Source organism: Piliocolobus tephrosceles, chromosome 9, assembly GCF_002776525.5.
Source record: "Piliocolobus tephrosceles isolate RC106 chromosome 9, ASM277652v3, whole genome shotgun sequence".
NCBI lineage: Eukaryota > Metazoa > Chordata > Mammalia > Primates > Cercopithecidae > Piliocolobus > Piliocolobus tephrosceles.
The window spans coordinates 97368610-97385893 of NC_045442.1; the positions used below are offsets into that span (position 1 = coordinate 97368610).

The 17284-nt window shown below is 41.0% G+C and overlaps 1 protein-coding gene across 4 annotated transcripts in view; it reads left to right on the forward strand.

Annotated features, from left to right (window-relative positions):
• Positions 1-17284, forward strand: part of PARD3 (par-3 family cell polarity regulator) — a 720675-nt gene that overhangs the window by 689490 nt on the left and 13901 nt on the right. For all 4 annotated transcript variants that reach the window (XM_023218154.1, XM_023218152.2, XM_023218155.2 and 1 more), the window contains one exon: positions 10221-10341. In XM_023218154.1, the coding sequence (XP_023073922.1) occupies positions 10221-10341 (121 nt within the window). The remainder of the gene's footprint in view (positions 1-10220; positions 10342-17284) is intronic.

The following is a 17284-nucleotide window of genomic DNA, read 5'->3' on the forward strand; positions in this document are numbered from 1 at the left end:
GCTTGAATCATTTTTGTGACACTGGGTAAGATCAGCTACCTAGGGCTTTCTTGTGTGTATTTATTGTTGGGTCCTGAAGTTATGTATGTCTGTGCATGTGTGTGTTCTTTGTTGCTGGAGGACTTCCCCTCAAAAAGTAAAACTAAATTTTTCTCACTCCTGCCTGAGACCAATGACAAGCTAATAAGGAAGAGTGATGAAAGTAATAAAATAGGGCGAGGGGTACATTCCTGAGGTTTTGTTCCTTATAGAATGATAGCCCTGTTACCCAGAGACCACAGAGGGACTTGGAGTAAGATCTAGTCCTGAGGCTTTCCAATGGAGAGACGACCTCCCTGTGATCCATAAAGCATCCGGAGAACTGGAACTATCACATCAGAAGCAAATGCAGGATTAACAGCTTTGAAGACCACCTTTTTAACCCAGAGAACATAGCTGTATGTTTTTAATTTGTTGTGATTTATTACACCGAAATTGGTGTGAAATGGACAACAAATCATGGGTGTCAGAATCTGGAAATGAATTTTATCAGCTGAGCAAAGTGAGTACCTTTGGGATTTGCATGAGTTTCTCATAATTCTTTTTATATTACAGATGATGAGTAAAACTGTGAAAATAAACTGAAACTGACATGATATTTCCTAAGTAGTTAATTTCACATGTATACATAGACTCATATGAATATAGCCACTTAGCCTCAGTTTAGACTTTCTCTGTAATTCAGGGTGATTTGTACATAACCACAGAAATATTTGTCTGAAAACCTCAAAGTCAGTATCAAGACCATTTGTGCAATATCATAAATGTCTGGGATTATCATAGAAAATACAAAGACTATAACAAGATATTTACCAACTATGATTTTTTTCAATGTTCAAATTTGGAGAAGGGAGTTTACACTTACATACTAGTATACAAGTGGTAAGATTAAAGAAGGATCTATCCCAAAATTTCAGATGTTATAAATACCCTTAAGCATCACAAAAGAAGCAGCCCTTGTTAGAAACTAACTTTGCATGCATAATTAATGTGGGCACCACATTCCTACTTCACAACCAGAAGAGAAATTGAATTCAGGTGTTTGGTGAACATATGGGGGATTTACTGTGAATTTATGACCTGTGATTTGAGTGTAAAACCCCGAGATACTTGCTGATAAAACTTAATGAAGCTTGTGCAGAGGAGCTAGTTTTATTTGTAGTTTGATAATTGATACATTTCTTGGTTTAACCCTCCCACCCTTCCTCCATTCCTCATAAGTCGTCCAGCCTGAGACAGAGCCATAGTCAAAAGCCCCAGTCTTCTTAGCCAGCTTGGTCTCATGCTTAACTAATTTGAAAGTTCACAGTTTGCTTTTCTGTGGCATTTTAGTCTGTTCTTTCCCTTCTCTCTTAATTTAGCAATTAATACTTTTTCACAAACTGTACAGGTGATACAGGCTACAGGAGGCCCACCGTGTGTGCTTTGAACACGTACTGTGGGAGAAAGTGCAAACGATTTCACAGGGGGTGACATCAGTTTACTCTTTCTTAAGAAAGCAAAGATAAAGGCACAATACTGCTCATTGTTAAAATTTAGACAAATCCATGGCCGTTTAAAGGTGTTCTCTCCAAGAATAAACACTTCAAGGGGCAGGAACCTGCTACACGTATCCTGACCATGTCTCTCTGCTTCACTGTTTATAGCTACGATTTTACCAAGAATGCTCCTGATTTGAGAACCAGGAGAAAAATATTCTAAAATAACAAAAAACAAAAGCAAATGATAAGTGTTCCATTTTAACATATAGGGCGTAATGGGTTTAATGAGAAACCTGTGTTTGCTCACTAATTTACAGCAATTAAGAACTCAGTTCTGACATCTGTAGATTAGAACTATTTACCTAGAGATCAGGAATATTTTATGGAATTGCTCATCAGTATAGAAAAATATCTAGGTGGGAAGCAGGTTGTTTGCCTGCCTCTCTGCATAGTGTCGTTATCTGGTAGTTCTGTATCATAGGATCCCTTTTTAGTTCAGTGACATTTATCCCCCCAATGCTTTAGTCATCCCAGTTCAAGAACTTGTTTGTATCCACTTTGTCATGCTGACAGTCTGTCTGTTTTGAAAGGATTACAACTCTGTACATCCATGCATGACATCACAGTAAGACATTGCTTAATGATCTGAGACGATGGTGGTCACTGCTGGCTGCCTGTTACTAAGGCTTCGTGACAGGCCTGCCCTACATCTGTTTCTCCCGGAGTCACTTTTTGCCTACTCTGGTCCTGGTGTCTGCTTTAAATGACATCTGTGAAATAGCTGAAGTTTGGACTTAACCATTGGTACAAGTAAAATAACCCAGAGTATTTTCTTTCCCAGGATACAAGAAGAATTAGTTATTGGGCAAGGAAGGAAAAAGTGCTCTCATTTTTCTCCAGTGAAGATGAAACAATATTCTTGAAAAGTGGGTTTTTTACTAATGGGCTGGATCTTGAGTCCTTCCATTTGTGGAACTATGAAGGAAGTCAGTAAAGCGATACATTTTTCTTAAATGAGGAGACTGCAATGCAAGAACCTCCTGTGAAGACTGAGTTGTTACCCAAAGACATCGTCAAGGCTTGGAAAAGTCAGGGTTCAAGAAAACAGGACCTTTAAGTATAAATGAATTGAGTCTTAGAAGCTTTAACCTACTATCTTCTCCCTTCTGTGTGTGCTGGGAAGCAGACTATGATGATGTTTCTTAAGTTGCAGGACTTTGAATGCTGGCTGGTGAAAGAGAAAAGATTTTCTTAAGTGGAGAGCTTGGCAGTTAGCAGAACTATAGAATATGTTTTCCCCTGTGATGTGTACATGGGAAAACTGTCGGAGTGATAGAAATGTATCAATAGAAAAAGCTTTTTTTTTGAGTGTGGTATTGCATTATTTCCAGGATTGCTGACACAATTTGGAAATTAACTTCTTGAATTTTTTTTAATTGGAAAAAGAATAATGTCCCTTTTTCATCTGCAGTAATTGGATGCCAAGTGCAGGTGTGAAATTCACTAGCATTTGGAATAGAATTTTGTACATAGGCCAAAAAGTAAATTGCTAGAGCTGAGAAGTAGATAGCAAAAGGAAAATGGCCAAATGATATAAGCTGATATGGTTAACAAAAAATCTTTACCATGTACCTATGCTTTTGTAAGTAGTGGATTTGAAGGGCATCTTTCAAGTCCTGAGCTCTTGGCAAACTAAGTAAATCAAATGCTAACGAGGATTATCTCTTTGTGAGTTGTGTGTTTGACCCAGATCCCAGCAGGTCATCAATCTCTGCCAGAAAGAGAAACCAGCAATGAGCCCTTGAGTTCAGCTTTACCGAATCACCTGGTTGGCAGGTATATTTCCCTGGACTCCAGGAAAGCACTCACATTCTTGCCTTGGTCTCTCAGGAGGCTGACTTTCAGAGATCACAGAGGCGAGGTGAGGTGTTTTGCATGCAGTAGTGGGGAGGTTGACAAAAGGTATGACCCTAAGCAATTGAATAGATTTCCATGGGACATTCTTGACTATAGACTGGTATTCACCGGAAAGCACATTTGATTGGTTTCATGTATTAAGATCTGGCAGTGAGCCTTTTTCAGTTACATCTTCTGCAGTAGCATTTACTTTGTGCAATTTTTCCCAGAGACCAGAACTTTGCAGTGACTAATTCTATGAATGATCATGGTAAAACTCACTTGTAAAATGTGATGCCTGTCTTTTATTCCACTCTTCTAGCAACATGCTTTTGCAACAAGCAGCATTTGTTTGGTTCTACTTGTGGGCAGGGCCTATGTGTTTCTAGGACATTAGGGCCACCTTAAATCTGTCCATACTTTATTTCCTTGAATGTAACAAGAATGTACAGCCCCCATATTGCTGTTTAAAGTGATGGGGTGGTAGTATTTGTGTGGGGGTGGTCCGAGGAGGGAGGTCTAGAGAGTTTATTGCTGCAGTGCTGTCACATAGCAAATTTCCTAACATAATGGCCTCTAATAACAAGCATTTACTTTTTGCTCAGACATCTACAGAGAGGCTGGGGGTTGGCTGATCTAGGCCAGGCTCTACTGGGCTTGACTTTAAGCTGCAGGTTGGATTCATATTCACTCCATGTCTCTTAGACTGTGGGCATGTTCTTGTTACGGTAGAAGTCAGGAACACAAAGAGTACACCCAGCATTCAATCAGTTTCAAACTCCTTTTGTGTCACATCCACAGACATCCTGTTGGTCAAAACAAGTCACATGGCCAAGGCCAACATCAATGGGGTATTCCTTTTCTTTTGCTACAAAACAATGTAACACAAACTTTGCAGCTTAAAACAACACACATTGATTATATCACAGTGTCTGTGGGCCTGGAGTTCCAGTATGACTGAGCTGGATCCTCTGCTCAGGTTCTCCCTCAGGGTACAATCAAGGAGTCAGCCAGACTGGGTTCTCACATAGAGGCTACTACTTGGGAAATACCAGCTTCCCTGCTTCCATCATTGCTGACAACATTCTGTTCCGTGCAGCTGTGGGATTCTTGGCTCCTTGCGACTTCAGTACCAGCAGGGAGAGAGACAGAGGCAAGCAAGAGGGACACCACAGTGGTAACCACAAACATGGCATGATCACTGCTGCGTTTCGCATTGGTTAGAAGCAAGCCACAGCAAACCACCATGGCACACGTTTACCTCTGTAACAAACCTGCACATCCTGCACATGTATCCCAGCACTTAAAATCAAATTAAATCTTAAAAAAAGCAAGTGTGGGTTCTGTCCACATTTAAGGGTAGAGGACTGCATAAAGGTGTGAACCCCAGAAGGTGTGGACATTAGAGCCACCTTAAATCCATCCATCACAAATATTTGCTGATCAATTTGTTCTGCCGCAGGGAAGTGACGTACAAGATATATACATGTTGAATGGCTGTGATGAAGGCACAAACCTAAGAGAGAAAATCCCATACACATGCCCATTCTGATCAACTCTAAGTCAGTATTTGGGTCAGGGGGACAATTACAGGTGAACTGAAAGGAAGAGATGAATGTGGGCTGGAGTAGTGAGGAAAGGCTGCAAGGAAGTGGATTGATGTCTTAGACTTACTGGTAGAATTTGGAAAGATGGAAGGGAAAGAAGAGGGTATTAAAGAAAAAAAAAAAAAAAAACATGAGCAACTATATCTTCCTCTCTTCTTTGGCACCTTTTCTTCTCCTGTACCAGAGTTTATAATCATCTCTGCCTTCTGAACAATGTGGAGAGCCTGCCACAATTTATTTCCTCCTCCTGTCTACCTTCGCTCTTCCTTTTTCTCCCCATGCTATGGGAAGGATAGTGTATACCGAGACCACCTTACTTTAAAAAAAAGAGTGGTTACTTCTCCCTTCCACTGAATTCTGGATCTTAAAAACTAATCTCTCCCAGGTTTTCAGATTTCTTTTGCATAATTAAAAAATGCAAATGTTAAAGTATTTTTAATCCATAAAGAATTAATCAGTCACATCACAAACTCCTCTCTCTCAGCGTATACTCCTCTGAATAGATAGGTGAGACTTCAGGCCTGCAAGGAAGGATATCCAGGTTCAGGCTTAGGCAGCTCAGAAGGTGGGGACAGTTTAGGAGAAACAAGACTATCTGGACAGTGCCTGGTTATCAGTTTTAACGTATTTTGGGGGACTGTTACTAGAGGACCACCAGCCTTATTATTTTGGTGCAATGAAAGTAAATAGCCTGCAGAAGCGACACATAAAACAGGCAATGTCTGCAGAATGTGAACCAGTGGTTACAGGCTAGCCACCAATGGACAAAATCGTTATTTGGCTTACCTAGAATTTAAAAAGTAAAGTAAGTGAACATTTTAAATTTGGGAGAGAAAACTGTCTTTCTAACTTCTCTTAAAGAAGCAACACCAGGCCAGCATCCCTTCATGGCAGTAGTCTACTAATTACAGCCATTATCTTCAGAGTGCTGTCTGTATACCTGTAGTACGTTCTAAATTCGTATATGTATAAATTATTGGACCCTGCACTAGACTGACTCAGAATTTCTCAAGGCAGGCCTTGGCAATCAGTATTTTTTAACAAGCTCTCTGAATGGTTCTCATATACACAGTGCGTATAGATGAGAACCGCTGTTGTGAGGTTTCTGTTCCCTCATCGTACCTAAGGAAATGGTTGAGCTGGCATGCCTGTGGGGCACAGGTGCAGGGCAGGCTTCAGTGCTTCCCTGCAGATAGGCTCATTGCTCCTTTTAGCCTGAATGGGTATCCTTAGCCACATTCAGGAAGCACATGGTAGTATCCAATCTGAAGATGTAAAAGCCTTGTATACCGCATGGTCTGCCTCTGACATCAAAGACTACAATCCCCATAGTAATTATGGATCTTATGTATAATTCGGGATCGTATTGTTCTGTGCACGCTGGGCTAGGAATCTCTGTAGTGTGTGATCCTAGGTACCGTACCTTCCTTAAACCTGTCAGGAAAAAACAACAAAAACCAAAGCCCAGATCATCACTGAACCAAAAGCAAACCCTCTTCATTTAGTTAAAACATGAAAGTAAGTTCCAGTTGGGTACAAAGCCAATGTGTTGGCGGAGGCTGAGTGTTGGTATTGGACTAAAACTGTCTTATAGCTGTCTGTGTGGATGTTTTATACAGAAAGTATCTCTCTGTTCCTCTCAGCATCCCTGTGTAGATGCCACTCATGTGGACTATCTGTAAACTATGATTTCTGACTCTTCATTAAGGGTTTTATTGTCTCACCCATCTGATCAACTCGGATGGTATTTTTATTATATTTCTCACACAAAATAGAATAATGACCAACTTTAAGTTGGCAGTGAACCTAAATATAAGTTGATTAGGATGTGTAGGGATGAGTCACTATTGCTAATGAATATTTCAAATTTCCTTTAGCTTTCTTGGCAGAAGAGCTCACCAAGAACTTTAAAAGTCCAAATTTGAATTATTGGCTCATTATAGACTGGCCTGAGAGACAGAACTGAGCAGTTGCAATGGTTTCATCTCTCAAAGCCAGAATTTCACCTTCAGACTGCCAATTGTTCCCCAAGGGGGCTTGACGGTCTTCCAGTCTTTGGAAATCATCATCAATCATGAAAACCATTGCAGCCTGTTTTCCAACTTCAGACATTAAAGTGGTTTTGCTAGTCTTAGACAAGTCAGCCAGCTTTCTCTAGAGTATTGGAAGAGAAAGAGCAGAGGAAAAGAGGGTGAAACCAAAGGTCTGCCTAGCTCCGCAGATTTGGAAACAAAGGCAGAAGTGACTTCCAGAACTTACCTTTTGCTGTGAAAAACACCAGTGTCACCAGAATTTAACATTGAGGATACTGGGTCAACTCCCTTTGTCGGGAAAACAGACTTTCAGTTAATTGCAAATAGTAGGAGATCAGTTTTTATCAATGGTTTGGACTTCATGATCCTAATAATTACGGGCTTAAAACTCTCTATGCTGCATGAAAATAATAGAAGAATACTTCTGGTTAGATTTGTAAAATACTTTGTCAGTCAAACCTTCTATAATCCTCCCATAAAAGCTATAAAGTATGCCAGAAACAAAAAAGCACAGGTGGAAAAATGGCAGTGAGATTCAGGAATGCCCACTTTCCTATCTCTTTTGTGTTACGAAGGTAACCATCCTCATTTTCATGCCTACACTATTATGGTTTCACGTAGAGAGCAGAGTGTTTTTTAGATTAGACAGTTCAACAATATAGGACCATATATATATTTTTAAGCCAGTAGGAATAACAACCTGCCTGTCTCAAAAGTGCGGAGGGACATTTTGAAGTGACGTGGACTGAAGCCTCATGTCATCAGACAGCCCAATTTACAGACCTGTTCACCTTTAATGTTCCAGGCCAATCAGTTCAGATTTGTTAGAAGAAAAGCAAAGAAAGACAAGCTTTTATTGACTGTGAAAATAATCACATTGAATGTATTGACAGTATATTCTAGACGCTCTAGTGAAATTGATACATGAAGGTACAGGGACCCCTCCCGATATGTTAAATGATGCAAGGCTATTCCATATTTTTAGAAGATGTTAACATGATGAGCCTGTACATGAACATGTTCAATCGGAGATTCTTGAACCTTTGAGATTCTTCAAAATATGTGGAATTACATGTAGACTTATGTCCGTTTGAGAATTTTATGTAGTCTACTGTGACAGAATTTCTCTTTCCAAGCTACCTCTCGCAAATCACATCATCCAGGAGGGGTGCAGCCAACGGAACCCTGGCACACACTGAGTAACCAGGGCAACATGCTTTTGTGAAGAGACCTGGTCTTCCTAATAGCTTTGCAGCTTTCCATTCTGCTAGCAGCTTGGAGGGTATATATGATAAGGAGAAGATGTGGTTCTTGTCCTCAAGAAGTCTGACGTTCTGTTGTGGAGACATAGATGCCTGATAGGCTTGAATAGTTTTCCTGATGAAACGAGAGAGTTCTCTGACTCCCCTCACAGGACATGCAGCAGAGGCTCATCTATTCGACTGCTGTGCGTGCCCAGACCCCTTAGGGGAGGGGGAGCACGTAGATGCGCAGGTACCGGAGCCGGGGCTCCATCCCCACGGTAATGTCTGGGTGTGGGTGCCTGCAACTCCTGAAGCTCCAGTGGCCGTGTTACAGTGCTCAATTAGGTCCCCCATCTGCAGATGGCTTAAGTGTTAACCAGCTCAGTGCCCCCCTTGGTACCCAGGCCCTTGTCTGGAATCCAGGAAGAATCAGGTCACACATGGTCTTGAAAGATGGCGAATGTGGGGATTTTATTGGGTGATGGAGGTGGCTCTCAGTGGGATGGATGGGAAGCTGGAAAGGGGATGGGGTGGGAAGATGATCTTCCACTGGAGTTTGGCCATCCAGTGGCCCAATCTCCTCTCCAGCCATCCCCAGCCAAACTCCTCTTGACGTTTAGATGCTCCTCCTCATCTCTCCTTCTCTGTTGCACCATTCTGCCACTCTTCTACCCTTCTGTTTGTCTGTTCGTGGAGCCTGGGCTTTGCAGGTACAGGATATGGGTACAGGATAGGGGGGCATGGTGGGCCAAAAAGGCAACTTTTGAGTGCAAAAACAGGAGTACCTGTTCCCATTTAGGGTTATGGGTTTCCAGACTTTTGAGGGTGGGACCTTTGCCGAGGAACCACCCTCTCCCACCCAGTACTTCCCTGTCTCCCGTTCATATCACTGATAGGATGAAACTTACTGCTTTAGTGAATGGCATAGACCAAAAGTGCTGTGAGATTTATGATGGATTTAATTTTGGTCATCCATCTCTGTTAGTCTTGTGAAAACACTCTTTTTAAGATTTGTATTTTACACATGAAGAGCTTTGGAGCCTGATACATGTTTTAAAAAGTGATATGCATGGCATAGTGAAATAAGGGTTGGACTGAGAGCCAGAAAATCTGGATTTTGGTCTCACTTTCCCCACTGGCCAGCTGGGAGATCCCCAAACAAACCACTTATCTTCTTTAAATGCCAGTTACTACATTTGTAAATGTGTGTGTAGGTGGGTGGGTGGGTAGGTGTATGAAATACTACCTTCTGCACTGATCTTTTATGGTGTTTCTGAGAATAAAACAAAATTCAATAGTATACAAAAAGAAGGCCATATTGTTATTAACTAACTGGTTAAATCAAACTACCACTTGAACTTATTTTTAAAATGCTGTTAATTTTTGCTCTGAGAATTGCATTTTATTTATAGATCTCTGATGACTCATAAATAGGAACCTCGTATTATGAAAATATTGCTGTACATTTGTGCAGCTATATTTCATGGTGTCCTATCACTTGATTATTACAACTCAGATATTTAGAGTAAAATTATTATCTGTACTTCATATGTTTAAAAAACTTCAGCTTAGAAACATTAAGTACATGTTTCTGACTTTTAATGCAACGTCCTTTCCAAAAAAAACTTCCCTGCCAACACCTTGCTAGATTACAGAAAGGAAAGGAAGCTTTTAAAGAACAGTGAAAAAAAATGAATATCTAAAAATACTGCTTACCCTCTTGAATATCTAAAATACCTCAATAAGCCTTAATCCTAAAACCAAAATGAAAACATATTTTAAATGCCCACATATTGTTTTAAAAATTCACTTTCTCTTAAATGGCATTATTTCATAGCAAGTTGCCATGTTTTGCTAGCAACTGCAGTTCACAGATAATATTTTTGAAGGGTATTCACTGCTGCCTCATCTTTCTTTCAGTAACAGATCAACTCCTAGCAATCATGATCGGATACAGCGTCTGAGGCAAGAATTTCAGCAAGCAAAGCAGGATGAAGATGTAGAAGATCGTCGACGGACCTACAGCTTTGAGCAACCCTGGGTAAGTAATTGGTTCTTCAGCACAGTGAATGATCCTACAACTTCCCTGCAGCAAAGGCCAGTAAGCTATGACCTCAATGCTCTAGGAAATGAGACAAGATGGAGTCAAATTCCTTTGACCTTTAACATACTGACCTTTTCCTCATTTCCATATGGGTTTCATCATTGCTAATTTCATTTTATATCTTATTCCACCATCTGTCCATTGCATAATAGGTTTCACTAGCCTTATGACAAGACATAACAAAAGTATTGTCACTCTCAGCTAAGAATTTTTTAAAATTTAGTAACTATTTTTCTATAGATACATATTCTCAGAATCAGAGCCAAAATTAATTTGTTCAACACTTCTCCATTGTGCCTGTAATGTACAAAGTACAGTGTTTAGTAATTCTTTTTTTTTTTTTAAGAGATGAGGTCTCGCTTTGTCACACAGGCTGGAGTGCAGTGGTATGATCATAGCTCACTGCAGCCCCGAACTCCTAGGCTTAGGCAGTCCTCCTACCTCAGCCACCAGAGTAGCTGGACTACAGGCAAGTGCCACCACACCTGGTTAATTTTTTAGTTTTTTGTAGAGACCAGGTCTCACTATGTTGCCCAGGCTGGTCTCAAACTCCTAGGCTCAAGTGATCCTCGTTCCTCAGCCTCCCAAAGTATCAGGATTACAGGTGTGAGCCACTCTGCCAGGTCTAGTAATCTTTAATCTGTTGCATCCACCTTGTGTATTTGTTGAATCCATCTTATTCCAGTTCATCCTCCACATAGCCACCAGAGTGAAACAACTTCAAATGGCTTTCCCAATGCCAGAACTGTGTTTTGATCTTGTGTTTCACCCTAGAGATGACAGCACTTCTGAGAGTGGAGGTGTTGAGGCAGATTTTTTGAGATGATGGGGTGTTTGAAGAATCTCTTTGGGAGAGTTGAGAGTGAGTCTGTTAGAGGTGAATAAATAAGCTGCTTAAGGTAGGACACTGTAGCATGGGGTATTGGGAAGTCCAGTTAGCATGGTAATCTGACCTAACCAGCAATGCTTAGAGGACTGGGAATAGAAGGAATAAATTTGTGGATTAATTCTATAGTGGGGGTTGGAAGATAGACATGGCAGAAAGCCAAGGCAGGTGCTGGAGTCCTAGCAAGGACACTGGGGAAGCATCGTGTGGTCCAGGTGGGGTGGCAAGTATAGCTCAAGGAAAGATTAGCCTCACAGCCTAGCAGTGTGCTAGAGGGCTCAGGATCTAGGGGTTCTCAAGCCTAAGAGGTTGTGGTCAAAACAGTATATGTTTGGGACTCTAGGATCTTGGAAGTAGAGGTGATAGTTCAGACGATGTTGAGGTCTAAGGCGCGCCATCTTTGCATGTAAGTTACAGAAGTAGAGCAGAGATTAGTGTCCATAAAGTTGACGAGTTCAGTTCAGACAAAGTGTTGGGAATATAATTTACTAGATACTTGGAAGAGTAGAACAGAAGGAAGAATGGTGTTATAAAAGGCTGGAGGCCAGGCATGGTGGCTCATACCATCACCCCAACACTTTGGGAGGCCAAGGCGGGAGCATTGCTTGAGCCCAGGAGTTTGAGACCAGCCTGGGCAACGTAGAAAGACCCCATCTCTACAAAAAAAAAAAAAAAAAAATTGTCTTTAATTACCCAGATGTGGTGGCATACGCCTGTGGTCCCAGCTACTCAGGAGGCTGAGTTGCGAGGATTGCTTGAACCTGGGAGGTTGGGACTGCAGTGAGACCCTGTCTCAAAAAAAAAAAAAAAGGAACATTTTATTTGAAGAAGGGTAAACTACCCAGCTGATGTGGAACTGAGAGGTTGGTTATGTTGAAGGGAAGAGGAAATTAAAGGTAGAAATGTAGGAAGAGGCTTCGATGCTAGATCAAAAGTTTGAAGAGAAATTGTGCTAGGAAAGAACACTGGCCCAGTAGCCAGGTTGGCTGGCTCTCCTGGCCTCAGTTTTCTTATCTCTCAACCAAGATTAGAATAAATGATTGCAGGCCAGGCACAATGGCTTACGCCTGTAATCCCAGCACTTTGGGAGGCCAAGGTTGGTGAATCACTTGAGGCCAGGTGTTTGAGACCAGCCTGGGCAACATGATGAAACCCCATCTCTACTAAAAATACAAAAATTATCCAGTCCTGGTGGCACATACCTGTAATCCAGACTACTCGGGAGACTGAGGCAGGAGAATCACTTGAACCTGGGAGGCAAATGTTGCAGTGAGCCGAGATCGCACCACCGCCCTCCAGCCTGAGTGACAGAATGAGACTCTACATCAAAAAAAAAAAAAAAAAAAAAATGATTGGATATCAGTTACCGTTTGATGAAACGGAAGTTTAAGAAGAAGCTAAATGTAAAGCAGATGCAAGTAGAACCTCTCTGGTTAACTATAGAGGCTGGATCCTGTTAGCTGCTGCTGAAGATCAGAGTTTCTCAAAGATCACAGAACAGCACCTTTAGCATCACCTAGAAACTTGTTAGAAATACATATTCTTGGGCCCTGCGTTGACCCTACTAGATCTAAACCTCTACGGGTGGGGCCTAGGAATCTGTATTTTAACAAGCCTTCCAATTCATTCTGAAACAAGTTCAACTTTGAGAATCACTGTTCTAAAGTCTAGACGATCTCTGAGGTCCTTTTTGGTCCTGAAACCCAATACTCACAGTGTATTATTCTACATAAAGCAAGAAACCTATAAATGCTGCTCATTAAGGGATTTAGTAACCAAATTAGAGTTTGAGGAAGACTAATTTTGTGGAGGAAAGACAAAGAGGAAAAAATGGAAGAAGCAGTACTACCGTTGGCCCTTAAACAACATGGGGGTTGGAGGACCATCCCCCTTCCTCCTTACACACACAATCAGAAATCCCCATGCAGCTTCTGACTTCCCAAAAACTTCTACACTAATATCCCACTGTTGAACAGAAACCTTACCAATAACATAGACAGTTGGTTAACACACACTCTGTACATTATATGTATTATATGCTCTATTCTTACGGTAATATAAACTAGAGAGAAAATGTTATTAAGAAAATCGTAAACAAGAGAATATACATTTCCCTTTCATTAAATGGAAGTGGATCATCATAAAGATCTTCTCCATTGTCTTCAGATTGAGTAGACAGGGGAGGAGGAGAAAGGAGCTGGGGTAAGTCTTGTCTCAGAGTGGCAGAGGTGGAAGAAACTGTGTATCAGTGGACTCTCAGAGTTCAAACCTGTGGTGTTCAAGGGTCAAGTGTAGTTTGAAGGGCTTTAACTTAGTTCAGGTGAGGAAGATGGGGCAACTGGCACCGGGGGATCAGCATCCAGGTGTAAAAGCACCTCAGGAAATCAATTTTTGCCTAACTCTGGGAGATTATAAAATGAGTTCCCTAGAAAATCTCTAATTGTCTTCTGCAACAATATTACTATTAATGACATTTTCTAAGGTATTTAGTTCATTTTCCTAGATGATCACGTAAATTGAGTCATTCCCACGTAGCAACATGACAGAATTATGTTAATCTGCTTATATTGTCTGGCATAATTGACTCAATCCATTCCTACTACATTTCTTGAAGCAGAATTCTTTTGTGATGTGTGGTAAATACATTCTTAACTATGTATATTTACACAAAAGGGCTGAAAAGAGTAATGAGCATGGTGTCAAGCTGAAGAAGAAAACAGCAGCTGAATATGGAAATAGTTAACCCACATGCACACAGTTCCAACCTGGCACAGCCCTGCCTGAGCTTATCATTCTCCATACCATGCCATTAGGAGCAGTGTTTGCCATTTGACTTTGCCTGGGAATGTGGATTCCAAACCAGCGTCTTGACATTTACTCTTTAACTAATTATTTAATTCATCAAATTAAATGAGTTCTTATGATGTCCCAGGCATTGTGGTTGGTACAGGAGAACAAAGATCGAAAAGAAAAAATGCCCTCAGAACTCTCCAGTGGAACTGAAAAAAAATAATAATAATAATAAAGGAATACTTGGTACCATATAGCAGAGGTAGGCTAGGGGTGTGCATGGGGTGAGAACCATGGAGCGGTGAGGACCACATCAGTGTGCAGTGGTCAGGAAAGGCTTGAAAGAACCCCTCTTTGAAGTTGGAATATATTTTAAATATATAACAGAGAAGCAGACATATGTCTTTGAGAACTCAGATTGATGAGTTTATTTCTCGTTTCTGACATAGTATCCACATGCGAGACCTCCAGGTTTCTTTGAGGCTAAATGAGTGTTTCCTACTTGTTAGTTCTAGATGTTTTTTATTGGGAAAAGTGAAAATGATTTGAAATTTATTTTGGTTTCTTTATAAGATTTTAACTTTGGGAACAGTGAATAGGCTGGAATGCATTTCTATGTTATCTATTTAATATGAACAATCATGTTAGGGAAAATGTTTGAAAAAATCTTGTACATTTGGAAACTCAACTACTGAAGGTCATGGGCCAAATTATTGTATATCAAAATGCCATAGCAACTTCAGACAGACAACTTGGCTTGTATTAACGTTTCCTGTAATGAGTGAGCAGGGAATTATTTGGATGACAGGCTGATTACCTTAGAAATGGAATAATTTCCTAAATTATGGGTCACAAGTTGACCTTTTCTTTTCTTTTTATTATTATTTTTTTTTCATTTTCAAGCAACTGAGATCTTGCTCCATTTTACTGATCATATAAATGAGCTTAAAGTGACTGTAATTCTACTTAGTGTATTAATTTTCATACCAATGCTTATGGTTACCTTAGGAAGAGCTGCTCAGTTGTTTAAAATGTAGCTTGGTCTATGGTTTTAATTATCTGTTTTACAAAACGAGCTTTTTGCATCTTGGAATCTTTTTCTTCTCTTCTCCTATGTATTCTGACCTTGAAGGTTCACTGTATTTGAAAGGGATAGGACCATGATCTCATTCATTGGAGTGGTTTGTAATAATTTTAGTTTTAAGGAACCACAAACTCACCTTCAAGCTGTGTGTACAACTGAGCCCATATTAGTTGAAATTGTCATGCTTGTTAGAAATGCCACACACGAAGTGCAGCCAGATGTGTCATATAGAAACATATGTAAGCCAATTACTTTACATACAGAGCAGGATGCTGCAGAAAACTCATCCAAGTAGCCCTTTCAGTCCACCTATTTTGAAAATGTTCTCTGTAAGCTCTAGCAGTACAAAATGCACCTGTTCCTGGGCCTTTGTTCAAAATAATGTCTGGGCCTGAGGGAGCTGATTTGTGGCACAAAAGGTCTTTAGATGAGCAGAGGCCCAGAAAATTTCCTTAGCTACATAATTGAAGGGAATTCTCTCCCAAGTTGAGCAAGAGAAGAAGAAAAAGCAACTTCTTCCTCACGTAGTGCCAGGTGCAACATAAATAAAGCCGCAAGTTGCTTTAAATCTTTCTTAGGATAATAGAACAATAGGTGAGGTTAGGGTTATTATCACAGAGCTTCGATACGGACAGGACTTAGTGCTGCTTTTAAAAGAACTAAATTGCAGGCTGCAGACATTAAGTACAGTATGCCGTAAAAACTTTGCAGATACCTGAGTGTTGCCCACAAGGAGACTTGCTGGCTGAGACCATTGATAGATGGGATAATGGAGCCTTTAATAATAGCTGTATTGCTAAATCCTTTCCATCCAAGGTTGGGAGTGACCGAAAGTAGTTTAGTCCTTCAGGTAGAAAATTGATACTCTGCAATGTGAATGTCCTCTTCTCCCTCAAGCTTGCTTGTTTCCTAGCTGTCCATCTTTCAACGAATAACAAAATCTGTCTTTTTCTCCCTTTTCTTGTTTCAGACTTTAATAGCTCTCCCTGCCCTCTTAGGGCTCTGCCTGCTTTAATTGGCAAGGCAATCACAGCACATAGCCACTCTGCCACTCTGTACCACTAGATTGCTTCCCTGTGCCTGGGGAATTTCAGAAAATGGTGGTTTCCCTTTTGTTTCCACCTTTTTTAAGACTTAAAAAGTATCTGCTGTCATTTTCTCATAGCGGCCTCCATGCCTTGACTCAAAAAATGTTGCCTTAGTTGACAGCCTTGAAATGAGTATAACCCTAGCTCTAGTTGGGTCGAAATCACCTCCCATAGAAATAGACCTCGAGGGCCAGGCACGGTGGCTCATGCCTATAATCCCAGCACTTTGGGAGGCCAAGGTGGGTAGATCTCAAGGTCAGGAGTTTGAGACCAGCCTGGCCAACATGGTGAAACCCCGTCTCTACTAAAATTATAAAAATCAGCTGGGCATGGTGGCAGGCGCCTGTAATCCCAGCTACTCAGGAGGCTGAGGCAGGAGAATCGCTTGAACCCGGGAGGCAAAGGTTGCAGTGAGCCAAGATCGCTCCATTGCAGTCAAACCTGGCGACAAGAGCAAGACTTCATCTCAAAATAAAAAAAGAAAAGAAAAGAAATAGACCTGGAGAAAGCCATCTGCAGAGAGGTGCCCGTCGCACATAGAGAGAGCCTCTGTACTGTCGCAAAGTCAGCGCTTTCTTCTGCCCTGTGACCTGTCCCTCAGCCAAAGGCTCTGCTGACTCATGGCCATGCTATGCTCAGAAACCTTGGGTGGTGGAAACTCCTGAAGCCACCTTGGGTTGCCATTAGCCCACATACTGAAGTGCCTCGCTTGTTTTGTAGAGCAAGCTTTTTATTTTCCGTGTTCCTATTGCTTAAGATGGGGGCGAGGATAAAAGATCTAAGCACTGGTGGGAAAGGTGAGGTGAAGACAAATACAATTAAGACCAAAACATTCATTTCCAAAAACTTCATGAGGGAAATGGGTGTGCTTTGCAGTCTTTTCAGCCATTAGTCACATCCTTAGTAGCAATTAAGCTTTTCAGCATTCAAGACCCACAAGAGTTCAGTCAATAGTTGTATTAATTATGGGGGGTGCAGGTGGGTGCGGAAGGCTGGGAAGGCAATATGGATAGATAAAAGTTAACTTTGTTT